Source organism: Artemia sp. Qi Xiang Cuo, chromosome 3 (assembly GCF_049724085.1).
Source record: "Artemia sp. Qi Xiang Cuo chromosome 3, ASM4972408v1, whole genome shotgun sequence".
Classification (NCBI taxonomy): Eukaryota; Metazoa; Arthropoda; class Branchiopoda; order Anostraca; family Artemiidae; genus Artemia; species Artemia sp. Qi Xiang Cuo.
The window spans coordinates 57,123,995-57,151,968 of NC_142796.1; the positions used below are offsets into that span (position 1 = coordinate 57,123,995).

General features: G+C 35.8%; 1 protein-coding gene across 1 annotated transcript; it reads left to right on the plus strand.

Annotated features, from left to right (window-relative positions):
- The first annotated feature begins 5,557 nt into the window (after positions 1–5,557).
- LOC148954323 (uncharacterized) lies at positions 5,558–27,772 on the plus strand. Its single transcript, XM_089087024.1, has 3 exons — positions 5,558–5,640; positions 24,950–25,102; positions 27,576–27,772. Exons 1-3 carry the CDS (start codon positions 5,589–5,591, stop codon positions 27,719–27,721), a joined length of 351 nt encoding a protein of 116 aa, XP_088943150.1. The 5' UTR covers positions 5,558–5,588; the 3' UTR covers positions 27,722–27,772.
- The last annotated feature ends 202 nt before the right edge of the window (positions 27,773–27,974 follow it).

The following is a 27,974-nucleotide window of genomic DNA, read 5'->3' on the forward strand; positions in this document are numbered from 1 at the left end:
GATTTATTTTGAAGATTTTCTGTTTTTGTTTTGTCTTCATGAAAAAGGCAACACAAAAATTTAATATTAGGCCGGAAGCCCCTACACGAGGAGGCAGAGACCTTGCCTTACCTGCGAATGCATGATTTTTGTCGCTTTTATATACTTTTCTATATTTTTGATATTATTTTCTAATTCACAAAATTTCTCAAAATTTATAACAGCTTTTGTGTATTCAAGAATTTAGCCTTTCCCCTCCCCCAAGTTCTCTTGTATGTATCTGAGCAACATGGATAGCTAAATAAATATCTCAGGAATTTACAATTGTTAAGTGTATGCAGACTAATTTTCGTATTATGTTTAAAAGTTTTGTTGAGGGTGGGCCCCTTCGTCAATCACTTCCGGTACAGTTGAAGATCACTTGTTGGTTACTAGTGGCGTAGTTTAAATTCGGTTGACTAAAAGCAACGGATGTACAATCTGAACTGAAATTAAACAAAAAACAAGTTTTTTTTTCAATTGAATGCAAGGAGCAACATTAAAACTTTAAAACGAACAGAAATTATTACGTATATTAGGGAGTTCACTCCCTCGTCACTACCTCGCTCTTTACGCTAAACTTCGAATTTTGTTCCAGTTCCTTAAGAATGACCCCTGAATCACAAACGACGTTTAATTAGAATAAATAGCTCTTTTGAAAGAATTAAATATAAATTTTAGCGTAAAGAGCGAGGTACTGACGAGGGGGTAAACCCCCTCATATACGCAATGATTTCTGTTCGTTTTAAGTTATAATGTTGCTCCTTACTTTCAGTTGAAAAAACTCGTTTTTTTAAATTTAATTTCTGATGGTTTTTAATTAATGCTGGGAAATCCGGAGCCACCCTTCATGGAAAATCCCCTTCCCCAATAAAAAATTCCTCCGTGGAAAGATACTCTCACGTAATCCCCTCCTCCCACCAGAGAAAATTCCCCCTGAAAACGTCTGTATACTTCGCAATAACCTATAATATATGTAAACAATGGGCAAAGTTCACACCTTGCAGCCCTTCCCTCGGGGATTTTGGAGGATTAAGTCATCCTCAAAGACATAGGTATTAAATTTTTCGGCTGTGCTGAACAAAATGGCTATCTAAAACTTTGATCGGGTGACTTTGGGAAAAACGAGCGTGGGTGGGGGCCTAGTTGCCGTCCAATTTTTTCGGCCGCTTAAAAAGGGAAATATAACTTTTACTTTCCGGAAATAGAGCCCTCTTGTGACATTCTAGGACTACTGGATCGATACGATCACCCATGGGGAAAATAATAATAATAATAAAAATAAATAACCACGCCTGTGTGATCTTTCTTCTGGCAAAAAAATACAAAATTCCACATTTTTGCAGATAGGAGCTTGAAACTTCTACAGTAGGGTTCTCTGATACGCTGAATCTGATGATGTGATTTTCATTAAGATTTATGACTTTTAGGGGTGTTTCTTCCTTGTTTTGAAAATAAGGCACATTTTCTTAGGCACGTAACTTTTGATGGGTAAAACTAAACTTGATGAAACTTATATATTTGAAATCAAACAGTTCGTGGTAACGAACTGTAAGTAAGAAGCGACGCGGCTCCATAGTAACCGAAACTCTAAAAAACGGAATTGTGATACCAATAGATACATTAAAAAAATCAGATCTTAATACTGATTTCAAATATATAAGTTTCATCAAATTTAGTCCTTCCCATCAAAAGTTACGAACCTGAGAAAATTTGCCTGATTTTCGAAAAAAGGGGGAAACACCCCTTAAAAGCTGGTAGAACCTTAATGAAAATCACACTATCAGATTTAACGTATCAGAGAACCCTACTGTAGAGGTTTCAAGCTCCTATCTGCAAAAATGTGGAATCTTGTATTTTTTCCCGAAGAAAGATCACGGATGCGCGTTTAATTTTTTTTTTTTTTGCGTTCCCAGGGGTGATCACATCGACCCAGTGGTCCTAGAATATCGTGGGAGGGCTCATTTGAACGAAAATTAAAAGTTTTAGTGCCCTTTTTAAGTGACGAAAAAAATGGAGCGCAACTAGGCCCCCTCCCAAGCAATTTTTTTCCCAAAGTCACCCGATCAAAATTTTGAGATAGCCATTTTGTTCAGCATGATCGAAATTATAATAACTATGTCTTTGAGGATAACGTAATCCCCCAAAGTCCCCGGGGGGATGGTTGAAAGTTATGAACTTTACCTAATGCTAACGTATTGTATTGGTTATTGGGGAGTATACAGAGGTTTTTAGGGGGTCGGGGGTTATGTGGGAGGATATTTCCATGGAGGAAATTCTCATGGGGAAGGGAAATTGCTATGAAGAGGGCGCTGGATTTCCCAGTACTATTTAAAAAATGACCAGAAATTAAATAAAAAAAAGTTTTTCAACTGGAAGTCAGGAGCAACATCAAAACTTAAAACGAACTGAAATTATTTCATATATGATTGGGTTCACCCTTTAGTCAATACCTCACTCTTTAAGCCAAAGATTTTTTAGTACTTTCATAAGAGCTATTTATTCTAATTAACGGCCTTTGTGATTAAGAGGTGATTTTTAAAGAATTGGAACAAAATTCGAACTTTAGCGTAAAGAGTCAGATATTGGTTAGGGGGCGAGTCCCCTAATATACGTATTAAAAATATGTGAATATACAAGTTCGTTACGTATGTTAATTCGTAAGTTACGTATATTTATTACTAATAAAAATGTTCGTACATAAAATTAAACAACTTTCGAGAAAACCATTTAACCGAATAAAAGTAAAATTAATATGCAAATTTTGTTGTAATTGTTCATGTACGATGAGCCAAAATCAAAACCTGCATTAACTCAAAAATGTTCAAAAATTAAATAAAAAAACAAGTTTTTTTAGCTAAAAGTAAGGAGCGACATTAAAACTTAAAACGAACAGAAATTATTCCGTATATGAAAGGGGCTGTCTCCTCCTCAACTTCTCGCTTTTTACGCTAAAGTTTGACTCTTTCTCACAACTCTATTTTTTTTAAACAATAAAAACTTTAACTTAAAGAGCGAGACGTTGAGGAGGGGACAGACCCTGTCATAAACGGAATAATTTCTGTTCGTTTTAAGTTTTAATGTCGCTCCTTACGTTCAGTTAAAAAAAACTTGTTTTTTTTTATTTAGTAAGCATAAAGAATCCAATTCTTTTGATGTGTCTATTGGTATCAAAATTCCGTTTTTAAGAGTTTCAGTTACTATTGAGCCGGGTCACTCCTTACTTACAGTTTGAAATTAACACGAACTGTTTGAAATTCAGGCTTCCTCATAAATTGATAATTCCGAACCATTTTATTTATCATTATTGTTTTTTTTTTCGACGTGTTAATGTTAGCCGCTAGTTCGAAAGATTTCTTCAAGACACAACTGAATGAAATGACACTATAGCCATGAGCTTTAAATGAATGAAAATAACGAAAACTTTAGCTCAGCTGTTTTTTTTTCGACAAACTTCGACAAGTGGTATTTACTTTATTTTCGGCCTTTCGATAGGTCAGCTTTTATTCTTCTTTTTTTTACTTTTTTGAGCATTGAGGAATACTTGCGAAAAATACATGCCAAAATATCTACTTTCCGCTTTTCTATTTCACTGGTTGAAAAATATCCTCGTTGTTATTTCATGTTTTTGTATGGTAAATTTTTTTTGTCCATCTTTTTTCAAGCAGAGAAGCAATCACATTTTTTTTTAAGAAGATAAGTTGGTACGTACTGTACGCTCTAGGAAGCGCATAAAGAGTATGGCAGACTAATAAGAATTGGTATTAAAGTTTTGACTGCAGTATGTAGCTCGAAATGTATTATGTGGCTTTTTTTGAAAACTCGCGTTTTCCTTCCACCCTTTTAAACAAATAAGTTCCATATTTCGTTAAATCCATTTTTTCCAGTTTTATTTTGTTCTCAACATGTTTATACATTTCCTTTTATTTTTAAAATGCCCTATGTCCTCTTCTTTTGCTTGGAGAAAAGGAAGAAAATTAGCTTTACGTTGCTGGACGGATATTCTTGTAGGAAATGGAAAAATGCTGTACCAGGCCATGGTTGACTTTGCCGACAAAAGTGCTGCAAGAAAAACACTTTGGTTTTGATTACTCACTACATATTAAAAATTACTGTGTTGACCTCTCGAAACCTTCAAAATATACTTTTTTTCCAAACGGTTTCCGAAAAAAAGTTCAAAAAAAGCATGACATTCAGTCTCAAAATGCGCTGTATCTCACTAAAACTATATTGATTCTCTGTTGTCTGACACGCAATCCACGTTTTCATTTTTAAAATAAGCCATGCATAAAAGCAAATGCTGTATTACCTTGCCATAAAACATAAAGCCTATCCCAATTTATGTTGCTACTTCTAAAACTGCAACATATGCAAGCTAAGGTTCCGTCACTTTGCCTACAAAAACAGCAAAATTTATTTGTTTCAGATGTAGTTGACGGTAAGAGCAATTTGAATGTATTTGTATCACCGAGAGATTCTCAAAGAAACACTTCAAATATGCCAAATGTGAAGCGAAATATGATGAGATCTGTTCATTTTTTTAATTTACATTACCAATAATAGCTGCCAAACGCAGGTCTAAGGCTACTAAAAAAGAATAGACAGTACGATAAATCATCATCATCTTAAGTAGAAGAAGTCGATAGTGCCGCCAGTGCTTATAGAGCTTTTATTACAGTTATTTTTACTTTTTTTTTCAATTCAGTTGGGTACCCATATACTGTGTTTAGTGAAAGTAACTTTTAAACCTTACTGCACCCATGTTAAAGCATCTCTCTCATCTCTCTCATCTGTTTAGCATACTATTTGAGCTAAACTCTCATAAGGATAGAGCATTCTAGAACATAAGCTATTCAGGAGTAGTTGAGAGTTGAAATTTTTTTAGAGTTGTACCATTTGGCCGCTTATGATAGTTAAAGAAAATGAAGAACTACACTTCTAATCCTGTTTATTTCATTTTTTGTAAAGCTACGAGTCCGTTGAAGCGATCTCAAGGGAAGGAAGACCCTTTGTCCTTCTGGTTGCATATACTTAAACGGGTATTTGATTTTGAGACATGTTTGCATCACATCATAGGTTTACTGGTGATATTTGGGGTTTACTTGGAGATAAATGAAGGTAATAGGAGATATGGCACTGCCTTTAATATACCGGTATATTTCAATTTATTATTTATTCCCCTTCTTGTTCTAGAAGAATAGCTCAACAATATTCAGAAGCAAAACATTAAAACAAATTTGGCAATCCAAGTGTGTTTTGTTGAGAAAAAGAGTTTTGTTGATGAAATTAACTGGAAATCTTGTACTAAAATTTCGTCACTAATATTTTTTCCTAGAAATGCTTATTTCTAAGGAAACACGGAAGGAAGTTTGTGGGTAAAGGTTATTGGCAATAATGGTTGGTAGGACGGTAGAAACTTGTCTTGAAAATCTTTTTCTTAAGAAAACCACAAGTAAAAAGTAACCACAAACCATATCAAACAAATGTCTGAAGCAACCATCTGATAAAAACAATGGCCAAATAAAATCTACGGTAATAATCAACAAACCGTTAGTAACGAAACGTCAATTATGAGGCTTTTATTGATTTCTGTTTTTTTCTTCGTTGGATTGATCTTACCAGGTAAAACATCTATAAAGTCAAAATAAATTATTGCAAAGACCATTACCGCAAGGAATGCTCTAGCGTTGCCCTAGTAAGGAGCCATGGACCTTCAATGTATTATTTGTTGAATCATTAGTGTTTTTTTACTCTACTGCAATATGTGGGAAAGAAAATTAGGAGGGGCTCATTCAACTGGAGATTGAAAATTCAAGTGTTCTTTATCAGAGTCGAAAGTGACTGGAGGGAGACTGGCTCCCTCCCATGTCCTTTTTTGCGTCCCCCTGTAGCCTTCCGAGACATATTATAAAAAATTTAAGATAACCATGGTTTTCAGAACAGTCGAATGGTCCAATTAATATGCTTCCAGGAATGGCAGGCCCCTACTTTCCCAGGGAAAGGGCTATAAATTATGCAGATCACCAATTGTTCACAGCACAAAATAAAACAGACATGTTTGATCTTGGGTGTCTAATTTGTTCAAAGCTTTCAGGGATTGTTTCCTGGGTCTTGAGGACCCCACATTTTGTTAGAGAAGTGAAAATTAAAGAAAAATTAAGTCTTGGTGATTTTTGACGTCAGAAAAATAGCCCCAAAACTTTTCTGTTTTGAAAGTATTTTTTTTATCGGGGCTCTATTGATTTTTGACACGCAGAGTGGGCCAAGTGTTTATTTTTTCTTAGTAGACTACATTAAATGGACTTTAAAGAGGAAGGCACATTTTGGAATATTTCGGAAATATACCAAATTTTTTAACGTCAACAAGTACAACTATTCAATAAAGCATTCATTAATCTTCACTAATATAATAATTGCTACTGTAACAAAGGCCTTGGGCTGTATCCAGACATTATAAGGGGAAGGGCGAACTATCATTTTTACCACAGGGCCTATTATATTTGGAAAGAGCTTTGAAAGGGGAATCTTATTGTATCACTCTTTTCATTGCAGTGTTTAGTTCAGAAAAACAATCTTGCATCAAGAATACCTTTCAGTAATGATTGTAGGTAATTTTAATAAAATGGTAGAATGAAGACACATGGATTTTCAAGGGTGCCAACAGGATCAGAGGTAAGCGAAAATAATTTGGAATTTAATAATAAGATACACCAAAAAAGGGAAATAACTGGAACCTTCATTACAAACATCGACTTGAACAAAGGCGTACCATAGCATGAAACTCCTAAAAATAGTTAGATCAAAACAAAAAGTACGCTATTAGAACCGCCTTGTCCGAGACCCCTATATAGGATATTCTATAATTAACAAAGTAAACCTGATTTCAAACAGGAAAAAGCCTACGACTGTTTCTTCTTTGAAATAGTAAGAGACGAACCTCAAACAATCAAGTGGCTAACTAAGTTCAATTTATACAATGTACTTCATTCCAATGATCGTCTTTTGATGCAATTTTTCATAAGTCTCCGATGGTACAAATGTAAGCATACTAGTGGTTATGATAGTTGGCATTCGCCAACATTGGCCATAAAAATGCAGTTTTAGTAGAAAAATTGATTCTATTTTTAAAATAATTTGTTTAAATTACAAAATGTTTTTAACCCCATTAATTTCCTTTAAAATAAGTCATTGAACAACTCCTTACGATGTTCCAGTACCAAGCTATCTGTAAAAAAAGATGCCGTTTAGGCAGAATGCTGTAGTAGCTGCCACTTTTCTTGATTTTCAAGCCAATATATTTCCCTTGCTGTTAAGGCCAAGGGGCAGAAAATCTCCTACATATGGGTTTCGGACAAGGAGGTTCTATTCGTGGAATTTTTGTTTTGATCTGACTCTTTTTTTTTAGGAGTTAGGGGCTATTATATTTCTTAACATTGTACGTGATCGTCTTTTACTAGGTTTCTACCTACCTCTGCAACCCAGATTATCCAGAAACAATAAATAACGCAGTTTCTAGAGAGACAGCTGTGTGCAGGAAAAATTATGATTAGTAAGAGATGTCGAACAAAAAATTGATATACTAAACAAAAAGAAAACCAGAGTACCCAAAAAAACTTCTTTGAGAAGAAACAATCACATGTTAAGGCTTATCGCGGAAGCAGTATTTTATTTCAGAATTTGAGTAAAAAAATATTTTAAGTTACAATATGTGGCTGAATAATTGGCTTCATTTATGTGCTGGCCACTAAAATTTAAGAAATAAATCTACAGTGAATTCTATGAAGAGGAAATCCAAAAGCATTTTCATTCTAGTTTAAATCTCAATATTGAATAAACTTGATAAAGGTCCTTTATTGTTTTCAAATCCACATCGAAAAGTGTATCTTAAAAATACAGAAGATTTTCACTTTAAATGTAGCCTATCAGTAAAAGCTGTGACCGTTTAGTATTTTGATCTTCTTTTTTTATTTTAGAGTTAAATAAAAATCAGTTTTTTGCAAGGAATTACATTCTTTTTATATTAATATTTTTAATAAGATACGATTTTATTGCAAGAATTCCGCGAACCGTAGCAACACAGGAAATAAAACAACAAAATAACCCCGAAGAACAAAACAAAACTTCAAACAATATAAACCCAAAGAAGAAAAAACACAATATGGTTAATATTTTTAGACGAGAAAGCACGGCCGTAATAAAATTCAACGCCTAAGAAATCTAAAGGAAATATCCCCTCAAACCTAATGCCCTATGTTTAGCCCTTATTTCAACGAGCATATATAACTGCACAATTGTTTAGTAACACATGCGTTCCTGTTAGATATTAAATAAAAAAAAAACAAGTTTTTTAAACTGAAAGTAAGGAGCGACATTAAAACTTAAAACAAACAGAAATTATTCCGTATATGAAAGGGACTGTCCCCTCCTCAACGCCTCGCTCTTTACGCTAAAGTTTGACTCTTTCTCACAACTTTATTTTTTTAAAACAATAAAAAACTTTAGCGTAAAGAGCAAGGCGCTGAGGAGGGGACAGCCCCTTTCATATACGGAATAATTTCTGTTCGTTTTAAGTTTTAATGTCGCTCCTTACTTTCAGTTTAAAAAACTTGTTTTTTTATTTAATTTCTGATCGTTTTTAGTTAATGCAGCCTTTATTTTGGTTCACCGTCATTGAATAAGTAAACAAAATTTTGTTCCAATTCTTTAAAAGTGACCCCTTAATCACAAAGGCCGTTAATTAGAATAAATAGCTCTTATGAAAGTACTAAAAAATCTTTGGCTTAAAGAGCGAGGCATTGACTAGAAGGTGAACCCAATCATATAGCTAATATTTTTTTGTTCGTTTTAAGTTTTGATGTTGCTCCGTACTTTCAGTTGAAAAACTTGTTTTTTTAAATTTAATTTCTGATTTTTTTTTTTTAAATAGTGATGGGAAATCCGGCGCCCCCTTCATAGCAATGTCCCTTGCCCCATAAAAACTTCCTTCATGAAAAGATCCTGCCATATAACCCCCGACCCACCTCCACCCCCCACTACTAGAAAAAATTCCCCCTGAAAACGTCTGTATACTTCCCAATAACCAATACTATATGTTAACATTGGGTAAAGTTCATAACTTTCAGCCCTCCCCCTGGGGGCTTTGAGGGATTACTACTACTACTACTAACAACTCATCGCAGCACCAAGCCGCCTGAGCCCAACACAGCTACGCACGCTCCTCCTCCACCCCAATCTATTCAAAGCCTCCCTTTTTACACCCGCCCACGAAGTTCCCATTTCCTTTAAATCTTTCTTTATGACGTCCTCCCACCGCAGACGGGGACGACCTGCTTTTCGTTTAGCCCTAGACGGTTGGCCAAAAATAACAATCTTCGGCAATCTGTCACCCTTCATCCGCACAACGTGCCCTAACCACCTCAACCTTTCTTTCATTATAGACCTAGAAAGCGGTATTGAACCACATTTTTCGTATAGCCTATTGTTTGAAATACGGTCAGTCAGCCGGGTACCCAGAACAATCCTTAAGCAATTTCTCTGGAAAACATCTAGCAAATCTTCATCCGCTTTTCGGAGCGTCCATGCTTCAGAGCCATATTTGACCACTGTCATCACTGTAGCTTCTAAGATTCTAATCTTGGTTTGCAGACCTATCTTCCTATTCTTCCAGACTTTTTTTAACTGTGAAAAAACACCCTGAGCCTTGGCTATTCTATTTTTAACATCTTCACTGCTCCCACCATCTTTACTAATAATACTACCAAGATAAGTGAAACTGCCCACCTGATCAATCTTTTCATTACCCAACGTCACCTTTTCTTCTTCACTTATTCCTAGCCTTAGTGACTTTGTCTTCCTAACATTAATTTTCAATCCAATACTAGCACCCTGAACTCGCAAAACCTCTAAAACTTCATTCATTTTCCTCACACTTTCATCTAGGATGCTTAAATCATCAGCATAATCTAAGTCCAGGGGACTTTTTCCTCCCCATTTGATTCCGTGGTCTCCCATTGCCTTTCCTGTGCTCCTTAAGACGAAGTCCATCAAAATAATTAACATAAAGGGGGATAGATCACAATCCTGTTTAACTCCTGATTTAATACAAAACCAGATGCTAACTTTATTTCCTACCTGAACCGCAGCAGTGTTACTCTCGTACATAGCATTAATTACTTTAATGTATGTGTCTGGTATACCATACAAGGATAAAACCTTTACTAAAGCTCCTCTATCAACAGAATCGAACGCTTGCTCATAATCTATAAAACTGAGGGCCAAAGGTGTTTGAAAACTTAGGCACTTCTCAATTATTAACCTAAGAGTGAAAATTTGGTCAACACATCCTCTACCTTTTCTAAAACCGCACTGCTCTTCTCTTAAAACTTTGTCTACGGCATCTCTCAGTCTAAAAAGTAAATCCCTCAGTCTAAAATTTGAGGGATTAAGTCATCCTAAAAGACATAGTTATAATATTTTCGACCATGCTGAACAAAATGGCTATCTCAAAATTTTGATCGGGTGACTTTGGGGAAAAAATGAGTGTGAGAGGGGGCCTAGTTGCCCTCCATTTTTTTGTCCCTTAAAAAGGGCACTAGAACTTTTAGCTTCCGTTCCAATGAGCCCTCCCACGATATTCTAGGACCACTGGGTCGATACGATCACCCCTGGAAAAAAAAACAAACAAAAAACAAATAAACACGCATCCGTGATCTTTCTTCTGGCAAAAAATGGAAAATTCCACATTTTTGTAGATAGGAGCTTGAAACCTCTACAGTAGGATTCTCTGCTACGCTGAATATGATGGTGTGCTTTTCATTAAGGTTCTATAGCTTTTAGAGGGTCTTTCCCCCTTTTTTTAAAAATAAGCGAAACTTTCTCAGTTACGTAACTCTTAGAAAGCAGGACTAAACTTGATGAAACTTGTACTTTTAAAATGACAATTAAAATCTAATTCTTTTGACGTATCTCTTGTGACTAACGTTCTATTTTTTAGACTTTTGGTTACCATTGAGCCGGATCGCTCCTTACGAAATTGGAAAAAAAGGGCGTTGAAGGGGGCTTAGTTGCCCTCCAGTACTTTTGGTCACTTAATAGGGCGCTATAACTTTTAATTTCCGTTTTAATGAGATCTCTCTTGATATTCTATGACCACTGGGTTGGGACGATTACCCCTGGAAAAAAAAATAATAAAAAGAAGCACGTATCTGTTTTCTTTCTTATGGCATAAAATACAAAGCTTCACATTTTTGCAGATATGAGCTTGAAACCTAGGTAATAGGGTTTTCTGATACGCTGAATCTGACGGTGTGATCTCATTAAAATTCTTTCACTTGTAGGGGGTGTTTCCCCCATCTTTCAAAAATCAGGTAAATTTTCTCAGGCTCGCAGCCTTTGGTGAGTAATGCTAAACTTAATGAAATTTATATATTTAGAATCGGCATTATAAGCCTATTTTTTTTTATATATTTATTGACAACAAAATTCCGTGTTTTAAAGTTTCAATTACTATTGAGCCGTATCGCTTTTTTTTGTTACGTAAATGTTATTACGTATGTAAGGGGGACCAAAAATACAAAATTCCATATTTTTGCAGATTGGAGCTTGAAGCTTCTATAGTCGGGTTCTCTGATATGCTGAATCTGATGATGATTTGCATTAAAGTTCTATGACGTTTAGGTGTAGTTTTCCTCTTTTTTTGAAAATAAGGCAAAATTTCTCAGGCGAACAGAATTTCCTTTTGATTGGCTAAATGGCTTTCTCGGAATTTTGATCTGACCTAACTCACGAATTAGCTTGCTTCTATATTCGTAAGTTTGTATGACATATATAAGGGGATTTGACCCCTAGTCAGTACCTCTCTCTTTACGCTACAGTTCAAATTGCTGGTTTCTATGTGTATCTGATTTACTTTTATAAACATTATATACCAAAAAGAAGAAAAGCAAATACTTTTGGAGCATGAATTGAAAATATAACCCTTTCTACAAAATATTTTTATAATACTCTTCTGATTAACAATTTAATTTCCCTTCTTTTTTTTACAGAAATAAATTTTTATTTTAAAAGCGAAACAAAATAAAACAAAAACCAATAAGCCTAAAGGCGTGCTCAGTAAGTTACAATAATTTTTTTTAGTGCGTTATAATAAATAATACACAATTGAATGAAAAATATGAAATCCTTGATTGAAAGTTTAAAGTTTTTTAGACTTTCGGTTACTATTAAGCCTGATCGCTCCTTACTTACAGTTCGTTACGATAAACTCTGTTGTAGTTGTACAAATGAACAAGCTGCACCTTCGCCCTCTACCTTAGGAGAAAAATATAACTATTTGAATTTTTTTTTAGTTATTTTGTGTTAAAAAATTTTTTATTTTTATGTTAGAAAAAATGTTAGTTTCTGTTAAAATGTCACAGCTGTTCACTTTTTTCTGACTAATATCAGTGGACGTTTGAACCAGTGATCTCTCGATCTGATGTTGAATGGTCTAAACTATAGCTGTTAGGACTTTTAATAAGGCTTCCTATTTTAATTATAAGGCCCTTGTGTTTCTGTAGCTCCTCTTGAAAAATCGGACAAACAGTAGAAATATAATATAAACAGCAAGGTATTGAAGAGGAGGCAACCCTTCATATACGGAATAATTTCTTTTCGGTTGGATATACGTATATGAGGGGGGTTCGCCCCCTGGTCTTTTTACGCTAAAATCACAAAGGCCGTTTAATTAGAATAAATTGCTCTTTTGAAAGTACGTACTAAGAAAAACTTTAGCGTAAAGAGCGAGGTATTGACGACAGGGCGAACACCCTAATATATGTAATAATTTCTGCTAGTAAAGCTTTTCATATTCTTCCTTACTTTCAGTTGAAGAAACATTTTTTTTTAAATTTAATTTCTGATCGTTTTTTAAATAATTCTGGGAAATCTGGCACCCCCTTCATGAAAAATTCCCTTCCCCATGAAAAATTCCTCTATGGAAAGATCCTCCCATGTAAAACCCTCCCCAAGCCCCGCCCCCCCCCTACCAGAAAAAATCCCCCGGGAAATGTCTGTATACTTCGCAATAACCTATACTATATGTAAACAATGGGCAAAGTTCGAAACTTGCAGCCCTTCCACTTGGGACTGTGGGGGGTTAAGTCATCCTTAGAGACATAGTTTTTACATTTTTCGAATAGGCTGAAACAAATGGCTATCTTAAAATTTCAATCAAGTGACTTTGGTAGAAAAAATGAGCGTGGGAAGGGGTCTAGCTGCCCTCCAGTTTTTCGGTCACTTAAAAATGGCACTAGAACTTTTAATTTCCGTTCGAATGAGCCCTCTCACAATATTCTATGACCACTGGGTCGAAACGATCACCCCTGAAAAAAAACGCGCATCGTGATCTTTCTTAGAGCAAAAATTGCAAATTTCCACCTTTTTGCAGATAGGAGCGTGAAACTTCTTTAATAGGGTTCTCTTATAAGCTGAATGTGATGGTGTAATTTTCGTTAAAGTTAATTTAAAATGAAAAATTCCACATTTTTGCAGATAGGAGTTTGAAGCTTCTTTAATAATGCTCTTTGATAAGCTGAATCTGATGGTGTGATTTTCGTTAAAGTTAATTAAAAAATTTGCAATCAAAACAAAATTTCATTGTATAAAAAAAATTGAGTTGTGAGAAAGTCACCCTTTAGCGTAAAGAGCGAGGCGTTGAGGAGGGGACAGCCCCTTTCATATACGGAATAATTTCTGTTCGTTTTAGGTTTTAACGTCGTTCCTTACTTTCAGTTAAAAAAACTTGTTTTTTTTTATTTCATTTGTGAACGTTTTTGAATTAATGCAGGTTTTGATTATGGCTCACCGTGCATGAATAATTAAAACGAAATTTGCATATTAATTTTACTTTTATTTGGTTAAATGGCTTTCTCGAAACTTGTTGAATTTTATTTACGAACGTTTTTATTAGTAATAAATATGCGTAACTTACGAATTAACTTACGTAACGAACTTCTATATTCACATATTTTTAATACATATATTATGGGGTTCGCTCCCTAGTCAATACCTTCCTCTTTAAGCTAAAGTTAAAATTATGCTTCAATTCTTGAAAAATTACCCCTTAATCACAAAGGTCATTCATTAGAATAAATAATTCTTATGGAAGTAATAACAAATATTTGCCTTAAAAAGCGAGGCATTGATTAGAAGGTCAACCCAATCATATAGCTAATTTTTTTTATTCGTTTTAAGTCTTGAGGTTACTCCTTACTTTCAGTTGAAAAACTTGTTTTTTTATATTTAATTTCTGATTTGTTTTTAAATAATAATGAGAAATCCGGCGCCCCTTCATAGCAATGTTCCGTCCCCGCATGAAAACTTCCTTCATGAAAAGATCCTCCCATATAACCCCTGACCCACCCCCACCCCCCACTACCAGAAAAAAATTCCCCCTGAAAACGCCTGTATACTACCCAATAACCAATACTATATGTTAACATTGGGTAAAGTTCATAACTTCCAGCCCTCCCCCTGGGGGCTTCGAGGGATTAAGTCATCCTAAAAGACATAGTTATAATATTTTCGATCATGCTGAACAAAAATGGCTACCTCAAAATTTTGATCGGGTGACTTTGGGAAAAAAATGATCGTGGGAGGGGGCCTAGTTGCCCTCTATTTTTTTGGTCACTTAAAAAGGGCACTAGAACTTTTAATTTCCGTTCCAATGAGCCCTTCCACGATATTCTAGGACCACTGGGTCTATACTATCACCCCTGGTAAAAATAAAAAAAAACAAAAAAAAAACACAAAAACAAATAAACACGCATCCGTGATCTTTCTTATGGCAAAAAATGCAAAATTCCACATTTTTGTAGATAAGAGCTTGAAACCTCTACAGTAGGGTTCTCTGATACACTGAATATGATGGTGTGATTTTCACTAAGGTTCTATAACTTTTAGGGGGTCTTTCCCCCTTTTTTCGAAAATCAGCCAAATATTCTCAGGCGCCCAACATTTGATGGGTAGGACTAAACGTGATGAAACTTATATATTTGAAATCAGCATTAAAATCTAATTCTTTTGATGTATCTATTTGTATCAAAATACCGTTTTCTAGAGTTTTGGTTACCATTGAGCCGGGTTGTTCCTTACTTACAGTTCGTTACCACGAACTGTTTGATCCGCTTAATTAACCGATGCTCACTACCAGACACGTCCAAAACATTCATTCCGTAAATCAGACAGCTCTTTACAGTCACATACAAGGCGAAATGGATTCCAATTCACGAATGAAAGATGTCCAATTCACGATGTGTGATTTCCAATTCACACATCGGGTAAGAGTAGGGGCTGGCCATCAGGGTAAATTTTCCCAAAAATTTTCTTATATCATAAATCCAAACTTTCCACCCTCAACAACAAAATATTATTCAAATCCTCTCTATTCAACCCGAATTCAAAATAAACCTCCACGACCAACAATCTTTAGCTTGGCAGTAAAATCTCAAAGACAGAGGTTGGTCCTTTTAGGCTTGCCGCCCTTGACTTTCTTGTCGTTTCGGGTTTGCTGTACTTCCTTCCTTACTGAAACGTTCACGTCCATCGAGCGTCTTCCTTCATTCCACTTCTTCTACAGGCCACCATGGTCCAGTATTCTCTTGACCTGATTTGGGCACGAATTATGTCTACCGTCCTTCAAACTCTCCAAATATGCTGACTTAAGAAGCCGGACTCCACGTAACCTAATTATTTTCTCCCGAAACTTCACCATTCGCAATCAATCTAGTACTCCTTATAGTAAGAAGCTCCAAATCTCCTTTCAGTACCACTGAACTAAATGAATCCCTTAAAACTAAAATTCTCTTAAAATATCTTAGCTAAACTACCTGTAACTTAGCTACTTTAGCGAGACCCCAAACCTCTGACCCATAATTTGGACTAGAAGCCACTTTTATCTGAAACCCACTTTTCTGAACCCTCATACTAGCTAGCTGACCTGAGCTACAACTCAATAGCATATTTATTAATCTATTATGCCTTAAATTACAAACTTCTACATCCCTTGAAATATTCTTTAGCATGCTGAACCTAACACTCAAATAAAAAAATTCTCTTTAACCTCTAGCATTGTTCCTCTAAAATTAAATTTAACATCAGAATCAGCCTCCCTTTGCTTAAAAATACTATTACTACTGACTTCTTAGCATTTAACACTAATAATTCTTTTCTAAATAATCCTTTACTATGTCCAATTGCTTCTGAAGGTCATTTCTCCTACTTGCCATTAGAACTACATCATTTTCGAATAGCACAAACAATAGCGAAAACCAATCCAAACATACTATAAGGGGTTCCATTATCTTTCGTAATACTATCTAAATCATAAGTGAACTGGGAGAACCATATAGAATATAAGATATATCCTAGTTTCACTCCCACACAAGACACATAACCTTCACAACAAACTTGTGAAGTCGATACATCTCTACCATTATCTGAACAAAGCAAGATAGTAGGCCTATTTCTAAGCGAATCTCGATTAACAATTTCCTATTTACCGAGTCAAAAGCACTCTTCATTTCCAAAAATGCTACGAATAGCCGACCCTCTAGTATACTTTCTTCTCAATGCCTTCAAGGTAAATATTAGGTTAAAATTACTAAACGTTGATATGAATCCCGCTTGCACCCAGCGAAGTATTTCCTCATTTTCTGAACAATCTCTTAACATGATTTCCAAAACCTTACAAAATAATTTACTCACCATATTTGGACAGCTTTACTTACAGTATTTGGACAGCCTGAAGTTAGAAAACAATTCTTACTTCATAATACGCAGAATAATTGTAGCTAATACATTTTGCATGCAGACCCGCTATACTTTACCCTCTCCCTCCCCCTAATGAGCAAATATATAGCCCATATTATACAAGTCCGATGCATTCTGTCACCCGTCACTTGTCTTTGTTGCTATGAAATCGGCTTTTCCAGATCTTACATTCAGATCAAGAACTTGAGTATGTTCTGAATAATTAACAAGTACCCAAAAATGCATATAAACAGATTTTTGATGCTTTTCTTAATGTTTTTTGTACCCCCCCCCCTCCCCCCCCAAAAAAAAAGCCTGGCTTACATCCTTACCTCACCCGGAGAACGTTCATCACACCGTTCAATACTCAGTCTCAGCAGAAGACTTATGGGCTAATACTTGTGATGTTGGTTTTACGATGCTTGTGATAAAATTTATGTAATACTTTGTTTCCTTTTCCTCTTTGTGTTGATTGTAATACTTCCTCATTGAAAAGAGCATTTTTCTACAGATGTACTCACAGTTTTCTGCCATCTGCTTGTATTGACTTCTGTTTTTATCGAACTATATATAAGGTATATCGCCATCTACGTCTTAACTACAACAACCTACAAACTCAGTAACAGTTAAATACCAACAAATAAAGTAAATTTCGTCTTAGCATCTGCCTGTATCTAAGGTAGGGTAGCCAGTGATACTTCCTAGCAAAATAAATGTATATTTCTAATGACTATGCACTGTATTTTCTTTGGGGGGGGGGGAGGAAATGGAGATAAAACGTCAACAGATGGGTTAAAAATTGTAACGAAAATGTGAAAAGAAAGCATTATCACTGAAAAGACAAAGCATAAATATCGGCATTACTTCACCAGAAAGATCAAAGAGTCCAGATGGCTTGGTGGACAGAAAACAGCTAAGAAGAAAAAGACTAAGTTTGGTTTCTTGCCACTAAAGTATTAGAAATTCGGCATGAATATTTTATTTGTTTATTCACTATTTTAGATTAATAACTTTTAATGATAGCAATCATGCAAATAAATGACCACTTGTTATCATAATCTTCATTGCCATATTTCAGTCTGATAGTACTGATCATGGGTAATCAATATTTTAAATACAGTCAGAAACAACGTTCTAGTGTTGCCTCTAGTAGAGAGCCATGAGATTTCAATGTATTCTTACTATTTTTCTTCTCCATAGCAAACTTTATATCGAAGGACTGGTTGCATAAACTTTACAGGGGACTTGTTTGATTGGAAACTGAAAGTTCCAGTTCCCTTTTTAAGTTCTAGTGCCTGTCTTACAAGTCAAAAGTTGTCGAATAGCAGCCAGCCCCCTCCCACACTCTTTTTAACTGCCCTCACCCTAAAGACATTAGGTCAAAATTTTGAAATATCAACTTTTTTCAAAATATTCTGAAGTTAAAATCTATGCCTTCAGAGATTATATGGTCCCCCACAGCCTCTGGTGCAACGGCTGTAAGGTATGCTAGTTATCCATTGTTTACATATAAGGTTCATTATTGGAACGCAGGGACATGTTTGATCCTGGGTTCGAAAAGGCTTAGAGTATTTTAGTCTAGGAAAATTGTGAAAAAAAGGGGGTCAACCTCAACTTGCTTTACAAATGATTCTTTCAGTACACGACCCAAAAATATGTCCTGATTCCGAATCTGAATAGTCCGAATCCGCTCTAGCTCTTTCACAAATTTGGGTTTTTTGAGGTTGAATTTGAGGTTGAGGCAAAAAATATTGATTGAGTAAATACCCGCAAATGTGATTAGATATGTCATTTCTACGCTTTTTTATGCTGATGAACATGAAAATAAATGTTTAAAGTCGAAAGAATTGTTTGGGGCTTAAAGCTTTGAGAGACAATGAGGATGGAGAAGCGATTCAACCTGCAGCTGCATATTAAAACTTGTCCTATGGCAAAACATTTGCAGCCTCGCGCCTTGGTAACAACCTAGACTGGGTCCAGGTAAAGTCCAGTATGCCTGAAACCTCAGTTTTATAAAGGTGAGTAACAATGAGGAGGAGGAGGGGAAGTTGAAATGCATAGTTGGCAACAACAAAAATTAGCAACAAGAAAATTAAAAAATTTGTTCTTCTTCTTCGAAGAAGAACAAATTCGAAAGAAGAACATCGTCTTCAAGGTTATATATATAGCCCATATATAGCCAAATATATAGCCCATATTATACAAGTCCGATGCATTCTGTCACCCGTCACTTGTCTTTGTTGCTATGAAATCGGCTTTTCCAGATCTTACATTCAGATCAAGAACTTGAGTATGTTCTGAATAATTAACAAGTACCCAAAAATGCATATAAACAGATTTTTGATGCTTTTCTTAATGTTTTTTGTACCCCCCCCCCCAAAAAAAAGCCTGGCTACATCCTTACCTCACCCGGAGAACGTTCATCACACCGTTCAATACTCAGTCTCAGCAGAAGACTTATGGGATATTACTTGTGATGTTGGTTTTATGATGCTTGTGATAAAATTTATGTAATACTTTGTTTCCTTTTCCTCTTTGTGTTGATTGTAATACTTCCTCATTGAAAAGAGCATTTTTCTACAGATGTACTCACAGTTTTCCGCCATCTGCTTGTATTGACTTCTGTTTTTATCGAACTATATATAAGGCATATCGCCATCTACGTCTTAACTACAACAACCTACAAACTCAGTAACAGTTAAATACCAACAAATAAAGTAAATTTCGTCTTAGCATCTGCCTGTATCTAAGGTAGGGTAGCCAGTGATACTTCCTAGCAAAATAAATGAATATTTCTAATGACTATGCACTGTATTTTCTTTGAGGGGGGGGGGAGGAAATGGAGATAAAACGTCAACAGATGGGTTAAAAATTGTAACGAAAATGTGAAAAGAAAGCATTATCACTGAAAAGACAAAGCATAAATATCGGCATTACTTCACCAGAAAGATCAAAGAGTCCAGATGGCTTGGTGGACAGATAACAGCTAAGAAGAAAAAGACTAAGTTTGGTTTCTTGCCACAAAAGTATTAGAAATTCGGCATGAATATTTTATTTGTTTATTCACTATTTTAGATTAATAACTTTTAATGATAGCAATCATGCAAATAAATGACCACTTGTTATCATAATCTTCATTGCCATATTTCAGTCTGATAGTACTGATCATGGGTAATCAATATTTTAAATACAGTCAGAAACAACGTTCTAGTGTTGCCTCTAGTAGAGAGCCATGAGATTTCAATGTATTCTTACTATTTTTCTTCTCCATAGCAAACTTTATATCGAAGGACTGGTTGCATAAACTTTACAGGGGACTTGTTTGATTGGAAACTGAAAGTTCCAGTTCCCTTTTTAAGTTCTAGTGCCTGTCTTACAAGTCAAAAGTTGTCGAATAGCAACCAGCCCCCTCCCACACTCTTTTTAACTGCCCTCACCCTAAAGACATTAGGTCAAAATTTTGAAATATCAACTTTTTTCAAAATATTCTGAAGTTAAAATCTATGCCTTCAGAGATTATATGGTCCCCCACAGCCTCTGGTGCAACGGCTGTAAGGTATGCTAGTTATCCATTGTTTACATATAAGGTTCATTATTGGAACACAGGGACATGTTTGATCCTGGGTTCGAAAAGGCTTAGAGTATTTTTAGTCTAGGAAAATTGTGAAAAAAAGGGGGTCAACCTCAACTTGCTTTACAAATGATTCTTTCAGTACACGACCCAAAAATATGTCCTGATTCCGAATCTGAATAGTCCGAATCCGCTCTAGCTCTTTCACAAATTTAGGTTTTTTGAGGTCGAATTTGAGGTTGAGGCAAAAAATATTGATTGAGTAAATACCCGCAAATGTGATTAGATATGTCATTTCTACGCTTTTTTATGCTGATGAACATGAAAATAAATGTTTAAAGTCGAAAGAATTGTTTGGGGCTTAAAGCTTTGAGAGAGAATGAGGATGGAGGAGCGATTCAACCTGCAGCTGTATATTAAAACTTGTCCTATGGCAAAACATTTGCAGCCTCGCGCCTTGGTAACAACCTAGACTGGGTCCAGGTAAAGTCCAGTATGCCTGAAACCTCAGTTTTATAAAGGTGAGTAACAATGAGGAGGAGGAGGGGAAGTTGAAATGCATAGTTGGCAACAACAAAAATTAGCAACAAGAAAATTAAAAAATTTGTTCTTCTTCTTCGAAGAAGAACAAATTCGAAAGAAGAACATCGTCTTCAAGGTTTCCAACACCAACTGTTTCGCAGTTGGAACCGCTTGTTCCTTTACAATTGCCACAAGCCCAGGCACATTTTAAGCCATTCATTTTGCACGAACATCGCAGCGTCGAACCCTCGCTCTTGCAATTACAGTGCAACACTGAAAGAAGGGAAGGCAATGCAAGTGATCTATCTGAATGCAAAGGTCGTAATTCTCCTTTCCGCATAATCAAGCCATAATGTGAAGGATCTAGTCGACACTCAACATTTTTCCACGCTTGTAGTTGGAAGTATGCTCCAAGCGAATGATACTTGCAAACATTGCTTGTTGGTGGGAGCGTTTTTACTCTATATACTTCCCAAAGCTTCCAACTTTTTCGAGGAACTTCCCGTAGCAGACCTGGTCAAGACTAGCTTCATTTTCTGCAGCCTTAAATAAGATAAGCATGGCCTTCTCTCCAGCTTTGCTAATGTCGTCTTTTGTAAAAGCTGAAACTAGGAATGGTCCGGCGATATCCTGAAAGTTTTTCTTCTTTTTTGCGTTATTTCGTGGTGTAGACTTTCCTATGCCATGAACGGCTAAAGCTCCATGTAAAAATTAAGCGATTCAAGAATAATTCACTTGTCTAGAAAGAAGGTAGTTATTTCACATAGATTTAAATGAATCAAACCAGCGTTGTCATATAGCACACGCAAAAATCTATGAAATGGAACCTTTTCAAATAAGATTCTAGGTAAAATAAGATTAAAGACTTTCAGAAACCGTGATGTGATGTCAAAAGATTAAGGCCATTCTTGAAATCAGCACACGAAATAACACAAACCTCAGTAAACATCCCACTTCTTTTCAAGAAATTCAATTTTGTAGGCATGGGATGTTTTATTTTTCTCTCTTAGGTGTAAATATCATGAATACTGCATTGACTGCACCCTAATAAAGATATAGCGGAGGTTGCTGATATACGGCCCATCATAAGTGATATTGAAAATTCTGATAACAGCTAAGTAACAAAATGAGTGATTTGATATTGGTTTGAAACTCATAGAAGATGCCTAAAATTTTGGGGCAGTATTAGATGAATTTGGGGGAGTAAATCTCAGAGGAAAACCTTTAAGTTACACAAATTCCTTAAGCATGAGATTCTTAAGTGATATTGAAAAATTTGATAAAAACTGTGAAACAGAATGGGTGCTTCGGAGTTAGTTTGGAACTCATGGAAGATGTCTAAAATTTTGTGGCATTATTTTTTAAAGTTGGGAGATTAAATCTCTCTTGGAACCTTTAAGGCACACTCATTCCTTAAGTATGAGAACCTAGGGGGTGATTCCGATACAAAAAAATTAATCATTTAAAGACAAAATTATTAACAGAATATACAGGAGCTGCTTATATTCCGGGCGCCAGGTGTTGAAAATGTGAAACATACCACGATGGAATGAAGCAGGTACGAGAATTTAGCCAACTCCCTCTAAATTGAACATACTGAGTCGAAAATACCAACGGCACTTACTTGCGAGGGATGGAACGCTCCGAAACTTTACATTTTATTATAGTTTGGTGTTTCATGCAGGAAAATGCATCTTCCACAAAGTTTGAGGTGCAGTTTTTCGCTCAAATACGAGATAGAAATACCTAGAGGCAATAGAATATCTTCATAACAAGCTAAAACCATTAGGTATAAAAAATGGCAGCAATGACGCAGGTAACCAAACTAAACAAAGTCAGATTTAACACTATTTATTTAATACTCGCATTCCCAAATTCATTATGGGGTTTTTCCTAGTATCCCTCCATTTCAAGTCACGCACAATTATTGCTCGTCTGAATCAGCCTTGACCTCGCAGCACTTCCCGCAACAAGAGCACAAATTATCGCAACCTCTATCTGCACACGGACATTTTTGTCCACGAGATTTACACTTGCAATATGGCGAAGTTTTCTGAATAGTGGATGGCCAAGCAGTAAGGTTTGATTTAATGGGTATTATGCATCTGTCCTTGATCTGCCATCCAAAATCAAGCATAATGAACCACTGGTAAATGCACCTTTTGAAAGGCAATGTAAGGCAAACGAGTCGTCGGTTGGAGGCAGGCTCTTCAGCGTTTTCGGCGAGAGAACAAGTGAACACGGAGGTCATTTAAACATGAAAATTTCTCTGATATTCTGTATGAGGCGATAAAAATCTCGCAACACAACTTCATAATATCTTCCTCAAGCTCAACTACCCGGTCGATTTGTTCCTAAAACAGCTCAGTAAGAGCAGATATTCAAGGTAACCACGGCGCAGCTGCTCTACGGATCGTCTTCTTTCTTTTGGAGGAAATGAAGCTCACTGTATCACAACCGGGGAAACAGTGCAAAAACACAATTGAATTCCCTAAAGATGGGGGCAGTCTATTTGGAAGCTCAGTGATCGAAATGAATTTGTCCTGCAATCGAGCCAAAACATCAGAGGTAGTGTGGCTTTGCTTTTCAATCGTTGTAAAAGACTGAAGCAAGATGACCACAATGTCTGTGTTATTTGCTTCCACGATTACATCCGTGCAACCCGTCCTGGCACAGAAACTCATGTGAAGAGCGACACGACTATCCGCTTCTCCATATATGCTGCTCAGTTCATTGTCAAATCTCGCGCAGTTTACAGTCTGGTTACCTGGAAGCAACTGAAATACTCCAGTTCTATATGCAAATTCTCCTGATAGGTACACTGGAAAAGCAAGGACTTTGCGGGTCAGTACCGGTCCAAAAGTCAAGCGTTCTATAAGCTTTGTTTTACTTTGAACAGAGTCTCAGCTGTTGAGAAGTATATTCGGTCGAATTGAAAAGAATTTTCCAGGCCTGTTTTCACTCCGTTCATTGCAACCACTACTGTCTTTCAAAGAAACAACCTCACACCCCTCAGTGTTTTTAAATAATCCATCATAAGGGTCTGGTACAACATACAGCTGAGTTGTTTGTTTGGGAAGTTTCCCTAGGAGATTCGTCCTCTCAGCCAAGTCTGCTAAAATTTCATCCCTCCTGGGAGGTTGGCCTCTTATAAAGGATATAAAATCAACAAAAATGGGCCTTAAACACAGAGAACTTAATATAAGCTCCAGAGGAATACCCTTTCACTCAAAACTTTTTGGTTAATAGAGAAATTACCCAATGAGACCAAGTGACGACATACAAAAAATATCTTACTCACAAATAAAATCACATTCTATGCAGCCTCCAAAAAGTTAACCAAAAACCATCACCAGGTACTTCTTTCTCTACTTCGACTGTCTTGGTTCGGTCTTGATACTAAAACAACAGCAGTCAAAATAAAACCAATCTTTTTTCCTCTAAAGGACGTTGGAAAGTGACTTCTGAAACCGGCGTTTGTGGTTTTTGCTCGCTAGATAGCACTTTTCAGAAAATCTGACGTTCAGATCCAAATTTAATAGACTCCCCCCTTATTTTAAAGTGCCGTTTTATTTTCGGTGTCAGCTTCTTTCAGGCAATTTTTTGGTATATGCTTCATAATAACCCCATTCCATCGTACCCTCTTCTTGAAATATGCGAGATAGCCAAGCGTGGCGCCCTGACTATTCGTTTGTGTATAATTTGTCAATCACTCAGGCATATATACTGATGTGGCATATATACACATACATATACATATATACATAGATATATATATACATATATATATATATATATATATATATATATATGTATATATGTATATATATATATATACACACATATATGTGTATATACATATATATTTATATTTATATATATATATATATATATATATATGTGATTTTAAAGTCAACTGTAAACCTTGTTTCAACAAAAAACAGAAAAAAAAATATATAAAAGAATAGTTTATTATCACCTGTGTACTGTTCTTTTCAAAGTTTTTGTGGTTTTATATGGTGGGTCCGTTGATACTTATTTGAATTTCAGCCTTGTCGGCACCTTCTCCAGCTGATGATGCTGCCAAAAACACCCTTCCTGTCAAAAATACAACCAAAACTGGAGAAGCTAAGCAGGTAGATGCCAATACTAACGGTGAAGAGGATGTGGAAAATCGAATACTTCTTGGGGGTCTTTTGGGAAGTAAGTTGATGATTTATAATTGTAGGGTAAGATTACTTGGGAGCCGTCGGGCACATAAAAATTTGTATTTTCCCCTAGTAATTTCTTATAATGTATTACGGTTATTACTTGGCTAAAAAAAAAAAAAAAAAAAAAAAAAAAACATAAAAAAATCTGTCTTCCTACTTTAGTAACTGAAATAAATGAGCACTTGAACTAGTTCTGGACCTTACTCATCCATCCGGTTCCCTAGGACAAAACAGTACATCCAATCCGATAATCAGAAAATCAAGTCCAAATTAGAGCAAAATCAACGTCAATAAGTAAACGTCAGTGTTCCGAAACCAAGCTATAGCACCTTAAATCTACAAAAACTTTATATTCCCAAGGTGATCACCACATATCGGGGTTTCATTAAATCCTTAATATCCCTTGATTCTGAGAAATGGTTTGGACTTAGTCTGTAATATAGGTACTGAGGGGCGATAGCTCCCCTCTTATTGCAGAAACATGCTAAATGTAGCATAAAATAACCATTCTTATGCTTACCTGAACAAAAAGAGGAGAGGTGGGAGACGACATCTTTATGAAAAAGATTTTGTTCGAAGCACTTCGTTCGAAAACCCTTCTTGCGTTGATTCTTTCTTGCGAGTTGACAAGACTTGTAAGTCTGTCTTTTGAGAAAGAATTTTTTCTTAGTTAGGTTAAGTGAGCTTGAGCGACCTTTTTTTATTATAAAGATGGCTCTCAGGTTTGATCTACCTACATATCATCCAATATCTCTACTGTCTTTATTTAGCAAAATCTTCGAAAAGTTTATTCTTTCCCTTCTACTTGACTTTTTAGAATTAAAAATCTTTTTTTCCTGGATTAAATTTTGGCTTCCAAACTAAGGACTCAATAAAGATCACATGCGTTATTTTTTTAAACTTCGTATTTTCGGCTTTTGATTCTAGTGTGATTCTTGCTGCTACAGTTTTGGACATCCGAATAGCTTTCGTTTTGTGGACCCGCTAAGTTCTACTTTCTAAATTATCTCATCCAAGTATAACAGTGTATGCTAGCGCTTATTTTGAAACCCAATTTTCTAGGAAGGTTACTTTCGCGAATATCCTTTTTCACTCACCGTCTCAAGTTGAGTTTGGTGTCCCACAAGGTTCAGTTTTAGGGCAATTTCTGTTCTTGATTTGTGCGAAAGACCTTATGTATATGGCTGCGAACGAAAAACTCATAGTTTGTTACTATCTGTCTCAACCCGAATCTTTCCATGCTACAAAAAAGGCAGACCTGTGTCAATAGAGAGGGCCACTCTCGTTACTTTTGCTGACAACAGTATCCTTGGTGTTACTGTCAGAACGGAGCCTGATATCCGTATCAAATTGAGTGTTTTGTTTGAGGGATTAATTCTATGGCTTACCGCTAGCTGTCAGTCCCTAAGTATTTTGAAGTTAAGCTTATTGATTTCCTCGTGAATTTCTGAGGCTTGCCCTGAGCTGCATAAAATTCGTCTTTCAAGGGGTTCTTTCAGTTGACCTAGTTATTGGTATATCCAGGTACTTTGGTATTATTCTTGATGAGAATCTCTCACTTGGACATCACACAAGTCTAACTAAAGTGAAAACATTGAGGAATTTGGAATTTAAAGGAAACTCAAATATATTATTTCTGGGTCGAATCTAAAAGTATGTTTCATTGTTTACCTCACTATTATGTCCCTTGTTTCCCTGCTGTGTAGCTGTCAAATTTACGGGGATATTATCCTTCTCCCGGGTCTATGACAAAGTGAGAAACCTCATACTTAAACAAATAGTTCTGTGAATAAGCCATTACTTGAGTTGAAGTCTCTTTGTTTTATGTGTGTCTTTCATTTTTCTTCAACTATACATTGATGTTCCGGAGGCTCCAAGGACTAGCATTTCTCTTGTCATTGGTCATTGTACGTATCATCTTTTTGCTCTGGCTTCGGTTTCACTGAGTAATGAGTGGTGGGTGGCAGTTTGTCATTTTTTTTTTTTTTTTAGTGTGTGTTTGCGTTTCTTTGTTTTCTTTTCTTTATCGTACTTGCGCTTGCGTATATGATGATTTATATGCTTTTATCGCTAAATAGATAAAACCATCTCTCTCTTTTATCCACCTAATCTAGTTGTTTAAGTAAAAAAAAAAAATATACGAAGGTATTTATACACTTAGGTGTCTTTGGATGCAAAACTTAGCATGAGGTCTCTATTATAAAATCTGTCAAATGGACTTCTCAACCTTTCTCTCGCGTCCTCATCAGTAAGCTACTGGGTTTGATTTGGAGAGCGTGTGGAATCATATGGCATGATTGATTCCAACTTTTTTTCTATATAGTCTAAACGTAGTGCGTTTCTGTTATTCACTTCAAGTTAGGTATTTTCTTTAGTTTGCTATTAATATTTTGTTATACCAGTATATCAGTTTTAAGTTTTTTTTTATCATCTTCAACTATAGCTAATGTCATTTTATTTTTCAGTGAAGCAAGCACTACTTGGTGGCGTTGGAGGAGGCTACGGTGGCTACCGTCCACCTTATCATGGAGGCTACCGCCCTCCGTATTATGGTGGCTATCGCCCACCGTATCAAGGTGGACATTATAGACCCGGCTATCATCTTGGATAATTCCTCTATTTTATTCGTAACTTAATTAATATTAAAACAGAAGCTATTGTACATACGTATTTGATTCCGTGATTTTAGGGTTAATATCGATTTTACCAAAACCTACTATGTCCTGAAAATTTTAATTTTTTAATCATTTCCACTTTTCTTTTTTTCAATAAGGAGCTTAGTTAATAATTAGTGAAAGATAATAAAAAAATGAAGTAAAAAAACCTACAGAGCTATTGTTGACGCACAAGACATCGAATCAACG

Bases quoted from the DNA above. Each gene is read 5' to 3' on its own strand.
- LOC148954323 (XM_089087024.1), top strand. From the start codon at position 5,589: ATGAGGCTTTTATTGATTTCTGTTTTTTTCTTCGTTGGATTGATCTTA. The intron at 5,641-24,949 runs GTAAAACATCTA...TTTGAATTTCAG, and splicing joins CGTTGGATTGATCTTACCAG to CCTTGTCGGCACCTTCTCCA. The intron at 25,103-27,575 runs GTAAGTTGATGA...TTTATTTTTCAG, and splicing joins TCTTGGGGGTCTTTTGGGAA to TGAAGCAAGCACTACTTGGT.